Source organism: Oncorhynchus kisutch, linkage group LG17, assembly GCF_002021735.2.
Source record: "Oncorhynchus kisutch isolate 150728-3 linkage group LG17, Okis_V2, whole genome shotgun sequence".
Taxonomy (NCBI): Eukaryota; Metazoa; Chordata; class Actinopteri; order Salmoniformes; family Salmonidae; genus Oncorhynchus; species Oncorhynchus kisutch.
This window is the reverse complement of record NC_034190.2, coordinates 35136493-35152426: the sequence shown is the minus strand read 5'-3', so window position 1 is coordinate 35152426 and position 15934 is coordinate 35136493. Positions and strand designations below refer to the sequence as shown.

Genomic DNA, 15934 nt, shown 5'->3' with positions numbered 1-15934 from the left:
ATTGATGCTTATTAGGCTACATTGTATTATTAGTAGGGCCAGGTATTAATAGCCTATTGTCATTATTGGAAAGCTATAAGGAAAATTATCAAGCCAAACTATTACACTGTGGGGTGGTCACCAACTAAATACTTGAATACATGTCAAAGCAAATTCAGTATCTGGATCTTGCTAAATGCAACAGTAATCCGTCCAATCTCTCTGGCCTCACTTGCCGCTTTTACTTCTGTCTCACGCGGCCCTACCATGGGGAAGTCTTTGGGCGGAGCCAATGACCTATTTCTGTCCAATAGCGTTCGGCAAAGGGCAGAGACTGACCTAATTTGGACCAATCGCAGCGAGGCAAGGCTGCCGGTAGGCACCACTCGAGCGTGCCATGGCCATGTGCTCGCTTTGGAGAGCAGGAATCGTTCTTAAAGTGGTAGGGAGATGTTTTGTTGCGGCCATAACACTGACTTTTTGGACCGAAGTAAATGTGATAATATTGATAATGATGATATTGAATGATTTGTAACTGTCCGGATCCGAATCCTTTAAATGACAGAGATCCCACACACCAAGTAGCATACAAGGAATTTATTGGTAAAATCTTTTAAAATAAATTAGGCTACTGAACATTGCAGAGCAATTCCATTCTTGTGTTGATTTAGGATTGGCTACAGGACCTGTGATCATAATCAATGAAACAGATATGTATGTTGGTCCACTAATCTCGTGGTTACTGGTTTAGCTTTATGACTGACAGTAAAGTCAACCACGTGTTCCATCGGTTCCATCACCAGAACGGCCATTGCAAGTTATGCAGGAGGCGACTTGCTGTGGTTGTTGGGGTTTGAGAAGAGTAATCAACAACTCCTTCTGTGACTGTTTTGCGTATGAAGGGGAGGGGCTCATTAATGCTGTTTGGGGCGTTTTAGTAGGTGTGGATCATGAATATTGATCAGTTTCTCCCCCAGCGCCAATCCACGGTGAGCGGTGATGTCATGGGAGCGGCCCGTGTTCATTCCAGCTGACTAGCCGCGCCGCGCTTGGTTGCTTCCTTGCTGGCAGTTTACAGAAAGGGAGGGAGGGAGGGAGTGGGTGAAGGTGAACGACAAAAATAACGACAGAGAAAGAGGGAGGGTGAGAGAGAGAGCGCGACTAAGTGGGGAGAGGAAAACAAGGGACATCAACATCTATACTACTCTCATGTTGTTGGATATTATTTGACGAAGCCTTTTTCCCCCTTATCACCCCCCACCCTTTACCCCCCCCTCCCTCCACCCCCAAACATACACTTCTTTTCAACTTTCTCTATTATTGGATTTCTTTGAGTTTTGAGACTTTACGTAGGACTACACATCCAATGCTGTCCGTTATATTATAGGCATTTCTCCAAAATCCATTTCAATTATCATTTTTCGCGGAATATTTTTGTTCAGGTCAAGAAGAAAATCAACTCCGTGCGATGCCTATTATCCTCAAATAAACGGACATCATCAAAGCAAGGTATTTTTCGCGCAATCTGAGCGCTGTCCAACTTTGTTTATCTCAAAGATAGAGGCTGGGATAAGAGATTTATTAAAGGGCCCATTGCATCTGGCAAGATTATTGAATCGAACACTTATTTGACCATGGACATTTCTTTGAGGACATCATTTTCACTTTTGATTTCTTCATGGACATTTGGAAGCGCAATAGTTTATTGTTGATGTCAAGTTATATTTGATATGTCGAATGTCACTATTATTCTCTAGCACGTTCTTAATTCATACTTAGATAAACTATCATTCGGTGTTCGAATGAGGTAAATAACAGTTGGTGTAGCAGTGTGTATCCAGCCGTCCACCTTTTTAATCGTCACGTCACTGTGTTGTGAACCCGCTGACGGCCAGTCAATCGTTTGTGGATTAATCGGATAAATTCCGCGTTCATTCCACCGTGGGAATCAACGGCGTACCAATGTCTAGGCCGCTCACACAGCTCCTACCGCCTGACCTCCCGGCCGGAGCGAGCCCACAGTTCAGTACGGGTAACCTCGCGGGCAGTGTCCCGACCGGCGGACACTTGAACTCCATGGCCAGCCTCAAGACTCTCCTACAACTGCCCATCAAGGCTGACCAGCGAGCGAAAGACTGCTGTGCAATGAAAGGTGAGGTTTGTTTGTGTGTGTGTGGTGGGGGCAGGGAGGGAAGGAAGCGTAAAGTTCATGCATATCAAATGTTAAAATTAATAAATACACACACAGGCTGGCCTGCAATCCTTGTTTTCATTCTGTTGGCTTGAATTCATGTTTATAAATATAAAGTGTATAGGCTTGACAATTCTTGCTTTGACTTGTATCATGCATTACTTATGGAAATAGGTTCATATTAAGACCACACAGCAACAAGACCACACACACAGCGTTCAACATTAGTGCTTTTATCCTTCAACAAATAGATTCAATAAGGTCATAGCTCATGATATTGATGTACACTGAGCGTACAAAACATTAGGAATGCCTTCCTAATATTCAGTTGTACCCCCTTTTGCCCTCAGAACAGTCTCAATTCGTCAGGGCATGGACTCTACAAGGTGTCAAGTGTTCCACAGGGATGCTGGCCCATGTTGACTCAAATGCTTCCTACACTTGTGTCATGTTGTCTGGATGTCCTTTGGGTTGTGGACCATTCTTTATACACACAGGAAACTGTTGAGCGTGAACAACCCAGCAGCGTTGCAGTTCTTGACCCACTCAAACCGGTGCACCTACTACCATACCCCGTTCATAGGCAATTACATTTGTCTTGCCCAATCACCTGCTGTATGGCACACACACACAATCTCAAAACTGAAACATTATTATTTTTTAAACCTGACTCCTCCCCTTAATCTACACTGATTGAAGTGACGTCAATAAGGGATTATCACTTTCACCTGGATTCACCTGGTCAGTCTATGTCAAGGAAAGAGCAGGTGTCTTTAATGTTTTGTACATTCAGTGTATAAAGATGTCTAACACCAGTTCTCAATTCAACAAACATTGATTTTCACACTAGAGACATTTTATGTGGTCAAATGTTAACTAAGCGCTGCTGTTGTTAAATGTAAAGTACACATTTGAGATTTCCGCCTAAATAGACATACCCAAAAGTATTATTTATCATAAATGCCATACGCAATACCTAGTAATTCTTATACTGCCAGAAAGATTAAAGTCTCCCCTTTCTGGTAATTATTTTTTTATAAAATGCTGAGGTGTTGTTACTTTTGAGGACACAAACTCAAATTTGCAGTACATTTATGATGGAAATATAAAAAATCATGTATCATTTTTTTCCAATTCACGGGTTGCATGTTTCGTCACGATATTGTTTTGAACGTTCGCTTTGTACTGGTGCCCAATTGAGCATTCTACTCAATGCATCGTCAATGAGCGCTAATGAAGATTTAATCAAAAGTGCATTACATTGGCTTGGAAATACAATGCCATTCAAAGGGAGGCAATTCATTTGTAGGAAAACCTTTTGTCATCATTTTGATGTCGCCAGATTGACTTTAGAGGCAGTACAACGTTAGCTAAAATTGAGGGGAGGTCACCTGATTTGAGCTACCTAAGGTTAGATTTGCTAGCTATTTTTTGGGGGATGAACTTTGCTAGCTAATGACAACATTGCTATCTGTCTAAAATAACATTTGGCGACATGATAATGCTGGCAAAGTTGTTTCCTACTAAACATTTCACTACTTTACCAATGCCATCGTATTTCCAGGCACTATATTGTAATTTACACTAAACAGTCGTTAGCCTCTGTCCAGAATGACTGGGCTTATCACGATTTTAGGGCCCCACTATTGCGCCGCTGATAGAGGACGGCTTGAGAACATTTCTGACCCTATAATATTCCACCTTTCCTATAACTGTGAAATAAATATGATCACACTTAGTGACCGTACAAAATTGCCACCATTTCATATAAATGACTACGTACAAGTTTCTGCCCAGTAAAGCAGAGACGCCATTTAAACGCCCGCTAACTCGTTACAAACTTCAAGCTATAAGCACAAAGTTGCTCTTTGAGCAATTGAAAGTGGCCCTGTTTTTAAGTTCTACAAAATGATTTTGTAAGTCGCAGCGAGACGCTACTGCTTTTACTGCAATCGCTAAGGCTTTCCCGTTTCGTATGTCGTGTTCATTGGAAGTGGAGCTACAAGGCTCACAGCCAGAGGATATTGATCCTTTGTCTGGATAGGCCAGAACATGTGACGTGTCGCTCCCTAATGCAAATGATGGTGTTCGGTTTTCACATACTGCATCTCAGATGAGAGTGGAGAGAAGCATGCGGAGCGGGACAACCAGAGCTTTCATGGAGTGCACAGCCATTGATGTTACGCCGTTCACAGAGTGCTCTGTACACAACAATGACGGGCGGAACCGGTCCAGAACCACACAAAAAAAAACTAATAGGGGGACTTAACGTTTCAGTTGAATGGATGTCACAACCTCAGTCAGCTTCTGTCTGGCTAACATCCTCCCCCTGGTGGCTATATAGTTGAACAACGTCCCTCCACCATTTACATTGATGGTCTTTGTGTGAGAGATGATGCTGATCAAGACTGACAGCTCCTCCGATGGAGTCCGAGCACAAAGGGCCTACCAGCATCAAGTTCACCATCAGAACATGCATAGTTGTGGTGCATCACTAATGTTAAGGGATGGAGAAGGGTCTTATTTTACATGAGATGGAGTCTTGAGTCTTTGCATCCGAGAGAGTTAGTTGCCTGTGTCTTCAATGCATGATACATATCCCTTAAAACGAAACAAAAACGCATATTCCTCTCCCTGGCATGCTTTGTTCTTCGCCCTCGTATACACCCACACGCTGTACGCATCTCTCCTCTCTCTCCCTCGTCTATTCTCCTCTCCATCCTCTAGCACGTTTACCATATCTCCTTGCACTTCTCACATCTCCCTCACTCCCCCTTCACGTCTGTCTCTTCTCATCCATATTTTTTCTTTGCATTCCACATATCTCTCTCTCTGTTCTCTCTCCTCTCCCATTATCACCCCACCTCCTATTTGCACTCCCTCTTATTTCTCTCCTCACCCTTCATTATCATCTGCTGTATCTCCTCTCATCCCCCAATATCGCCCTATCAGCCATCTCTCCTCCTATTTGAATCTCTTTAATCTCCACTCCTCTTCCCTTTCCTCTCCCTTATCAACCCATCTCCTTTTATATTCATTCCCTCTGTCTCCGTTCCCTGTCATTACTCCTCTGTTCCTTCTCCCCCTCTCTGATTTGATGTTGCTTTCCCTTCCCTTTCTCCCCTCTCATTTCTCCTGTCTTTTCTATCCTCTCTCCTGTCAGTCTTTCTTCTTTTGCATTCCCCTTTTTTTTCTCCACTTCCTCTCTCTCTTGCATCCTACATGTCCCTCTCCTCTCCATCTCCATCTGTGTGTGTGTGTGCGTGCTGACAATAATGTGCTGTGCTGTCCAGAGCCACCAGTACAGTCCCGGGTGTGATCGTTAGGCCTGTCACCCTTTCCCCCGACCGCTTCTACCTTGTCTCTGTGAAATCCTCTACCTAGCTCTCAGCGGGGTCACACTGATGGTCATCCTCTATTTTTGTGCCCCCTCTCCTTGCTCATTAATCTGATTGCTCTCGCCTCCCCTTATTACCCCCTCCAACTCAAGGGGTTGAGGGCTGAGACGCCAGACGATGCCACTTCTGCTAATTGTTTTAGTATAGCATCTCATTCTTTCTTCATAATGTTAGCCTACCATCTCACTCTTGCCTCATTATGTTAGCGTAGCATCTCACTCTTACCTCATTATGTTAGCGTAGCATCTCACTCTTGCCTCATTATGTTAGCGTAGCATCTCACTCTTTCCTCATGTTAGCTTAGCATCTCACTTCTTCATGATGTCAGAGTAGCATTTCAGTCCACCTTCATGATATTTGCATAGCATCTCACTCCCTTCCTCACATTATTCAGCCAGCCTGTGTGTGAATAGGAAGACTGCTGCCACTGTTGCTGATGCATCCATGTAATGGCGGTTGGTTGCCTGCAAAGCTGATAAGGGCACGAGGCTTGCAGGCAGATTATGTGTTGATAAGAGACATCAGTGATGAACACTGAAGAGGCTGGATTGTTGCACTCAATGGCCCTTCTCTCTCTCTCGCTATCTCTTCTTCTCCTCATTGTTCTCTCTTTTATTCCCTCTTTTTCTCTCTTTCATGCTCGCTCTATCTTTTTTTCTCTTCCTCCCAATCTCCCGCTAACAGACAAAGACAAGCCCCAGGACTCGGACACCATGGTTGGGGGCCCAGGCGGTCGGCCTTCCCAGTCGGCTTTCCTGGGGCCCCATCTGTGGGAGCGCACGCTACCCTGCAGCGACGGTGGCCTCTTCCAGCTGCAGTACATGGACCTGGAAGAGTTCCTGACTGAGAACGGCATGGCCATGCACAGCAAAGGTGGCAACGGCTCCAGCGCCAGCGCCCAGGTGCCCTCGCAGAGCTCCCTGCAGTCGGCCGTGCCCAACCAGAGCTCCCAGTGCCCGCCGTCCTCCCCTCCGCTATGTTCTTCTTCATCATCCTCCATGTCCTCCTCATCTTCTTCCTCCTCGCTGCTGGGCCTGGACAACGGGCCGCCACCACCAAACGGACTGCCAGGCATGATGGGAGGGCCCGAGTGCCTACGTGGTTAGTAGGGTGTGTGGTTAAAGAGGGGAGGTTGTGTGGGGGGGGGGGGGGGGGGGGGGGGTCCAGGTATGTATGTGTGTGTGTTTGATTGTGTCCATGCCAGTGTGTTTTGTTTCTTTTTGACCATATGTTTGCATGTTTTGCGTTGGTGTGTCAAATCAAATCGCATTTTATTTTGTCACATACACGTGTTTAATAGATGCTTTTGCGGGTGTAGCGAAATGCTTGTGTTTCTAGCTCCAGCAGTGCAGTAATATCTAATAAGTAATTTCTAACAATTTCACAACAATAAACGCACACACAAAACTGAGCAAATCTTGTGTGTGGAAGATCGACAATGTTGCAAGATGACTGGAACCGTCATTGCGGTAGTTGCACCCTCCTCAACATGACCTAGGTCGGCATTGGTTGGTGGAGGAAAACACAGCAGTTTGTGGAGCTCAAAGGCAAAAGCAAGTATGTAGGAGAGCCAGTGGAACGGCTTTGTGTTTTATTTGTCTAGTGTGAAATTGGTGGCATGATGCTGGCGGAAGATGTTATATTAGCAGAAGCTATATAAAAAGACAGGGTATCGTCTCAAGCTAGTCCAATAGACTTTTCACTGCCCTTTCATTTTGACACTCTAGCGCCTTCTGGTGGCATTTTCTAAACAACGCATAATATTGTATACTACCTTCATAAAGTACATTTAGTTTTCAAAACTACAAGCACGTGCTACAATAACCATCAAGGTGTACCCTTTCCATGCATACTAAATGTTTGCACTTTGACCTATATTGCAGACTCCATGGGTTGCGGGGGCAGATTCTTATGACATTGCCAGCAGTAAGATTTTAGTTCGATTTTCCAAAAAGACAAGGACTGTAGCCCTCATAGTTATGCTACTTTCTATTTTCGGACAAAACATTCTTGCCCGATCTTGGTACTGGGTCCACAACAACCGCTCAGCAGATCTGTATTTGTAAACTCTAAATCAGTGTAACACAAACACACTACATTTATAAAGAGAACCTACACAGATTAGTTACAGAACAGGAAAGACCATCAGAGTTACACTGTAGCTTAGACAAATAAACAAATGCATCAATCGTAGAAATGGTGAGGTTAACGTAAGAACTCCCCTCTTTTACCACATTGATTCATTTGAATGAAAGGGTTATTTAAGGAAGACTCTGCAGTACAGTCAACACAGAGAGAGAGAGAGAGAGAGAGAGAGAGAGAGAGAGAGCAAGAGAGCTGTCATTTCTCTCCCTCACTCTCTCCCCTCCCTCTCTCACACGCTTGGGCCATGTGCAGGCGTCACGTGCCGATGCAGAGAGCATTGGAGTGAGAGACGGGAAGGGTGGGGCGTACGAAGAGGGAGGGGTTGGAGGGAGGCATAGAGGGGGAGTAAAGCAGAGAGAGAGAGAGAGAGAGAGAGAGATAGCATTGCATAAGACTAGCCTAGCATAAAGAAGCAGAGAGATTTACATTGCAGAGATGACGCCACCATGTCGCCATACCAGTGTCTTTACACACTGAGCAACATTGTGACATAACATTTCATGTTGTTGACAAGGACTGAGGGAAAGACTGCTGTGAAATGAAAGGTGAGGTGTATTGTTTGTGTGTGATTTGGGGGGGGGGGGGGGTAGTGTCCTATGGATACTTAGGAAGGAATAATTCTGTGTATATTTTAAATATAAGGTAGAGGGAGGTGGTGGTATGTTGGGTGGGGTAGGGGTTGGAGGGGTATTGTAGGGAACTGTCTTTGTGGTGGCTATGGAGCAAGGGGACTGGGGAATGGATTTTATGTAACACACTTCCTACATTCCATTTCAGCATTGCATTTCCTCAAGTGTTTTTGAAAGACAGAGCACAATCAAACAATTGTTGCCCACAAGACTGATTTCCCCAGAGAATGCAATAATCAATAACACCAAGACCAATATTGAATTGAAATGTCAAATGAAATGGCTATGTTATAGCTAATTAATGGATGTATAGGGAATGTATTGGTTGACTTCCAGAGAGCAGCTGGTCTTGATTAGGCCATAACCTTGACAAAAAGCTGCTGTGGCCATAGCTATAGCTCATATTACACCTCAGGGAAATAAAACAATGTAGTGAGAAGGCCTAATAAATTGCTGTCTAATTTCACTGGTTAAAGTGGAGTGGTGAAAAAATAATAACAAATAATAGTGTGTTTGGATTATGAACGTTTTAAAATCCTGCTGAGAAGTGTCACCTGGAAAATGAACATGTGTTGCTATCAAATGTATATTAAAGGAGTTAGTTCACTATTTTACAACTTGATGATAGATGGTTCCTCACCCTGAAAGTAGTCTATGGGCCAGGAGAAACTGTAATCAGGTTTCTTTAAACAGCCACTACAAACTTCAGCTAACTTTAGACAACACAAGCTAACAATCAATGGAAGTAATGGGAGCATGTGTGTGTTTTTTATTATGGCAAAATCCCCTTTAAGCAACAGCAAACTAAATATGGAGTGGATTTTAAACTGATTTCAGGGGATTTGGACATTAGTTTTTGTAAACATGCTCACATGCCCCCCCCCCATCACTTCCAGTCACTCTTAGCTTGTGGTGACTAAGGATAGTTGAAGGGTTTAGTGGCTGTTCTAAAGAAAACCAAACCTTGGATTACATGGACTACTTTCAGGGTGAACCATCTAACATCAAGTAAAATATTGAACTACTCCTTTAAAGATAACACATATTTTACTAACTGAGGGAAATATAGTATGATCAAAGGTTAAAGAGGGGAGAGCGAGAGCAATGGCCATACGCAAGCTCATTGCTGTGTGTAGAAGGTTGTTTACACAGCAGCACTGTTCTTGGATCAGTTTCAACTTTTTTTGCCCAAAATGGTTGTTATTAGGATTGGGCTTTGGTGTCGTCTTATCCTGGATCAGCCAGCTCAACCACATGACTGACTGATTGATGTAGCCTATGCTTCCACCTGGTGGACGATCTGTATCACTGCAGCCACCATGCAGCAGCCACCATGCAGCAGCCAGTTTATAAACGAGTGATGTTGCCATATACACAGAAATAACAAATCCCCTTTACCTTGTTCTCTGCATGCTGGAGGCTTTGACCCTTCACCCTCGCCACGGTGTGAAGCATGTGACCAACCAAAAGTTTTGCTTTTGTTGGCCTCTCTCATTATAGGTGGCCAGGTCATGCCTCCAGACCTCTCGCCCTCCTCCACCACCACCTCCTCCTCCTGCCTCCCCGGGCCGCCAGGAGGCTCACTGGTCGCCAACGGCACCGCTGACGTCATGGTGAACTTTGACCCGGACCCGGCGGATGTGGCGCTGTCCAGCGTGCCGGGCCAGGAGGCCTTCGACCCCCGGAGGCACCGCTTCTCGGACGAGGAGCTCAAGCCACAGCCCATGATCAAGAAAGCCCGCAAGATGCTGGTCCCAGATGAGCAGAAGGTACTACATTTCTTGCGATTCTTGGCTTTAAACGTAGTTTGCGCCTCAGAAGCTTCAAGGTAAAGTTAGCAATATGATGTCGTCATACGTAGCGGGGGCAACTTCCTGCTTACTCTAGTGAATGACAATGGGGGCATGCCTCAAGGAAGGGCACACATTGGGGAGGGGCAAAAGTGGAAAGTTTGAATTGGCGTGTAGATATGCACGCAATAAATAACGAGGTAAGAAACTCATATTGCTATCTGTGGAGTAGCTAAATGTGACGGCATTGTTATTAAGGAACACACTTTAATAAAAATATTTCTGTACAGTTGAAGTGGGAAGTTTACATACACTTAGGTTGGAGTCATTCAAACTCGTTTTTTCAAACCCTCCACACATTTCTTGTGAACAAACTATAGTCGGTTAGGACCTCTACTTTGTGCGTGACACAAGTCATTTTTCTAACAATTGTTTACAGGCAGATTATTTCACTTATAATTCACCGTATCGCAATTCCAGTGGGTCAGAAGTTTAAGTACACTAAGTTGACTGTGCCTTTAAACAGCTTGGAAAATTCCAGAAAATTATGTCATGGCTTTAGAAACTTCTGATAGGCTAATTGACATCATTTGAGTCAATTGGATGTGTACCTGTGGATTTATTTCAATGCCTACCTTCAAACTCGGTGCCTCTTTGCTTGACACCATGAGAAAATCTAAAAGAAATCAGCCAAGACATCAGAAAATAAATGGTTAATCATTGGGAGCAATTTCCAAACGCCTGAATGTACCACGTTCATCTGTACAAACAATGGTAGGCAAGTATAAACACCATGGGAGCACACAGCCGTCATACCGCTCAGGAAGGAGAGGCGTTCTGTCTCCTAGAGATGAATGTACTTTTGTGTGAAAAGTGCAAATCAATCCCAGAACAACAGCAAAGGACCTTGTGAAGATGCTGGAGGAAACGGGTACAAAAGTATCTATGAACCCAAGCATACCTCCAAAGCTATGGCTTAAGTACAACAGAGTCAAGGTATTGGAGTGGCCATCACAAAGCCCTGACCTCAATCCTATAGAAAATATGTGGGCAGAACTGAAAAAGTGTGTGCGAGCAAGGAGGCCTACAAACCTGACTCAGTTACACCAGCTCTGTCAGGAGGAAAGGGCCAAAATTCACCCAACTTATTGTGGGAAGCTTGTGGAAACGTTTGACCCATGTTAAACAACTTAAAGGCAATGCTACCAAATACTAATCGAGTGCATGTAAACTTCTGACCCACTGGGAATGTGATGAAGGAAATAAAAGCTGAAATAAATAATTCTCTCAACTGTTATACTTAGTTTAAAGGCATTTGGCTAAGGTGTATGTTAACTTCCGACTTCAACTGTACATGCTTCAAGTGTGCAACTACAATGCTCAGCTTTGACACCTACCCCTTCCCATCACAAAACTGACCCTTCTTCTTTTGACCCCCCCCCCCCCCCCACACACAACACGCCTCTACTTTGCTGTGACTCCCGCAGGATGACAAGTACTGGAGCCGGCGCTACAAGAACAACGAGGCGGCCAAGCGCTCACGTGACGCCCGGCGCCTCAAGGAGAACCAGATCACGGTGCGCGCCGCCTTCCTGGAGCGAGAGAACGCTGCTCTCAGACAGGAAATGGCCGATATGCACAAGGAGCTGGGCCGCTGCCGCAACATCCTCAACAAGTTCGAGAGCCGACACGGAGACTTGTGAGGAAGAAGAAGGGAGGAGGAGGGAGAGGGTTAGAAGGCAGCCACAACATTGGCAGCACTTTAGTTGAGGGGGTGCGCGTACGGCCTACGTAAACGTGACGTAAGCATTGTATGACACCTGGCGTAAGCATCCGTGTTGTGAGTAACCCGGAGTGTTGTAGTGAGTGCAGCCTTCATTTTGTGTATCTGTGCTATGCTGGTTTCACTTCCCGTGTCTCTTTGACAGGTTGCGTCGTGACGTCATTCAGTGTTTATATCAGGTGCGTTGCAGTGTTTTTTTTTCTTCCTTCGGGGTAATGCTCAGGCCATACGCGCACCCATTCAGATGGGTGTGTTCAAATCATACAGATCACAGACAACTAATGTTTTTAAGCTAAAGGCAAGGAGACAAGCCAGGGGAGGACAGATGTGTACGTTTTTTTTCTATGACTAAACATGTGTATCTTAACTGTACTGAGCAGGGAGGGAGGCATGGGCCAACTAGAAAACAGAGGATGAGCTATAATCTAGAGGAGGATGAGGAGAGGCAGAAGAGAGGAAAGCAAAGAGATTTCAACATAGGAAAACTGTATATTTTTATATTTGCAAAGACAGCTCAGAGGAGATTTTGGAAATAATCTTTTGTATATTTTATATATGGGTGAGTTTAGTAGAGAGATGGGGGGGGGGGGGGGGGGTTATATGAAGATGTTTTAACAACAGGGTAGATTGATAAATTATATATTTTGAATTTAGAAGCTGTTCACAACCATCCCGGTTGAGGGACATTGATCCCGAAGAGGTTTTTAAGATTGACCCTTCTGAGGTCGTAATAGAGAATGTATAATGGTTGTATCCAGGGATAACATGGCGGCGAGAGAGGAGATGCATCTTAGTAAATGATTGTGGACATGAACAGGTCGAAGGTTAAATAAACATTGTATAGTTTAAATAGTGTTCTTGTGGGTTTGTTCAAGCACTTAAAGGAAGTTGTTTTTGTTTTTTTTCACTCCCAGCACCACCTTGACATTAACATATGTGAAAATGGCGTGTTTCTATGTTTTGTAGTAAAATAAATAGAAGGTAAGTGTTTCCAATTAGACCAGTTAGTAGGAAATTAGCAGGCAATGCCTGCTCATAATTGGTTAAAAATCACACGATGCACACCGAAGATGTCATTGGAGGAGACACTTATCTTAGAAACACGCAATTTTCACATATGTTGATTTTGGGGTGGTGCCGGAGAGGATGAATATCAAAAGTGGCGGAGTTGTTATCTTCTCTTTGATTCCTTTCTTGAATTAAATCTATTTAATTGTGTGTCTGGCAGTGAGGGGGGGAAAGAGAGAGAGAATTTATTGAAACGCTGCAGTCAGTGATCCATCATGAGAACAGCTGCATACGCACTGATGTTTGTGAATAAATATTGGTCAAATGTGTTGCCAGGTATTCATGTCGATGGGTGAATATGTTTGGCTCTGGCGCAAACACAGACAGACACACACCACAAACAAACATGACTAGACAAACGGTGCAATAACCTGGACCAGTGACTAGGTATGCATTTTCACATTACACACACACACACATGCACGCCTGCAAGTACGTGCGCGCACACACACACACTCTTATTTCAAATCAAGTATAAAGCCCTTCTTACATCAGCTGATGTCTCGAAGTGCTGTACAGAAACCCAGCCTAAAACCCCCAAAAGCAAGCAATGCAGGTGTAGAAGCACGGTGGCTAGGAGAAACTCCCTAGAAAGGCCAGAACCTAGGAAGAAACCTAGAGAGGAACCAGGCTATGAGGGGTGGCCAGTCCTCTATTTGATCCTGAAAGCAAGCTGGACCTCGAAACACGGCTGGTGTACGATAGCGCACAACCAGTCAAGGCAAATAAAACTTCACCACTTTCCACAGCATATGCTGGGAATTTCTCTCTCTCTCTCTCTCTCTCCCTCATCCTTGATCCATTGTGAAGTGTGAAACTGGTTGAGAATGGATTGCCCAGGTTAAGTTGGCAGTGTTCAGCATGAACCGGAGCATGCTGCCACTTAACACACCCCGAGTTTGATTATAATGATGATTATTACTGTGGACTATATATGGTGCTCAACCTGTTCCTCCATCTGAACATACACAACCCAACACAGTAACTGAACTGCCTATAGCCTTTTATTTATTTGTATTTGTTCTTTATTCTGTGTGTCGTATTGTAAGAGGAAGTCCCGTATAGAGTGACACACAAGAGTATGTTTATACCTCTCCTAAACAACTTAACCCAGTGAGACGATTCTCCCTTATGCACCATAAACAACTTAACCCAGTGAAACAATGCACCCTTATGCACCATAAACAACTTAACCCAGTGAAACAATGCACCCTTATGCACCATAAACAACTTAACCCAGTGAAACAATGCACCCTTATGCACCATAAACAACTTAACCCAGTGAAACAATGCACCCTTATGCACCATAAACAACTTAACCCAGTGAAACAATGCACCCTTATGCACCATAAACAACTTAACCCAGTGAGACAATGCACCCTTATGCACCATAAACAACTTAACCCAGTGAAACAATGCACCCTTATGCACCATAAACAACTTAACCCAGTGAAACAATGCACCCTTATGCACCATACACATGTACAATAAAATACTACAGCTATTCTCTCACTAGATATGTGTGTGTGTGTATATAATATATCCTTGATCATATAATATGATATATCCGTGACTATAGATGTAATAATACACATAGCTTGAATATATAAATGCAGTATAAGATGATTGGAATCATTGTCAATTTCTCAGGCGTTCTGGGGGACAAAAAAAACAAACTCTTACGATAAATCTTAACTTTGATGACAGAAGTTGTGATTCTTACTTTATTTTTCTTTGGCAGTACAATTATGTAGAGTTCGATGGAAATCTACTGCGTATGACCAACTCACCTTGGGAGGGATGTTCTAGTTCAACCAGTTCTGGATTTGAAGGTCTTTGCTGATTTCAGACATAGCATTCAATGTTATTTTTAAAATTATTCTTATTATTACAGTTCTGATTGCTAGTATTATCGTCGTTGTTGTTATTATTACTCTTATATTTATTTTCCTTGCTACAACTTTTAAGGGAGAATGCAGTTCTCATTTATTCTCCCTTGTATTTTTCAAGACCATCTTTACTCTACTTTATTTTCTATGAGCCTGTTCACTATCGGCACCATCCAATGAGACTGTACAAAGCTCCAGGTGCACTGTGGGGACTGTAGGCTTGTCCGTGTGTTTTTTGTATTTGAACAAAAGCTGAAACAACCACAAACTATGGACTTAAAACCCTGGAAGAATTTGAACTACATCTCCCAGCAGCAGGCTTCTAACACAGTCCATCTTTTGATGGACAAAGAAGCAACTTTTTGATACCTGGAACTAGTTTGCAGAAACATAAACTTTTGACAGTGATATTTTTCTATGTGTCTGTATATGCATACTGCAACTTTTTGTGGGCATTTGTAGCCCATCCTCACAGTGATGGTATGCTACTAAACGGTGTTGCGGGTAATGTGCACAGGATATTTTCCCTTCCCCATGTGGATTACAAACTACTCCCGGTTGTGACTGTTATAAATAAACTACAAGTCACATGAGCACACCACTACCCATTTGCCCCAGTAATGTCTACTTATCCTGCCTATAAGGATGCTGAGGAATGTGATCTGGCTTTTCCTGAAAACACCAATAAAGACTCACCCTTACTCATTGAGAAAGCTTTTGTGGTGTCTTGTATGTTGTCGTGATTTTATATCTTCTCTCTGTGTGAAACTGCAGTGAATCGAAGTCACACAGCATCAGAAAGTACAACAGAGCTCCAATGGGGGGCACTAAGGCCCATTTAACATGGCACTATTCTCCAGACCATATTAGACATCATAAAATGGCGGCCCGACGCTCCCAGTTCCACCTGTGACCAGTGGGCTGGTTCAGCTGTTCGTCGACATGGATTGCGTCAAGCGGTCCCCCACGTAACTCCATCTGCCATCTGTCCAATCAGTAGCAGCAGCAACAACATACCACCACACAGGTGTTAACTAACATGGGTTCATATGATAGATCCAC

General features: G+C 43.8%; 1 protein-coding gene across 1 annotated transcript; it reads left to right on the top strand.

Moving 5' to 3' along the window:
• The first annotated feature begins 1107 nt into the window (after positions 1–1107).
• Positions 1108–15581, top strand: LOC109907562 (hepatic leukemia factor). The gene is made up of 4 exons (XM_031793681.1): positions 1108–2131; positions 6253–6669; positions 9843–10111; positions 11620–15581. The coding sequence occupies exons 1-4, from the start codon at positions 1942–1944 to the stop codon at positions 11833–11835; spliced, it is 1092 nt and encodes a 363-aa protein (XP_031649541.1). The 5' UTR covers positions 1108–1941; the 3' UTR covers positions 11836–15581.
• Positions 15582–15934: the final 353 nt, after the last annotated feature.

Bases quoted from the DNA above. Each gene is read 5' to 3' on its own strand.
- LOC109907562 (XM_031793681.1), top strand. From the start codon at position 1,942: ATGTCTAGGCCGCTCACACAGCTCCTACCGCCTGACCTCCCGGCCGGA. The intron at 2,132-6,252 runs GTGAGGTTTGTT...TCCCGCTAACAG, and splicing joins AGACTGCTGTGCAATGAAAG to ACAAAGACAAGCCCCAGGAC. The intron at 10,112-11,619 runs GTACTACATTTC...TGACTCCCGCAG, and splicing joins TGGTCCCAGATGAGCAGAAG to GATGACAAGTACTGGAGCCG.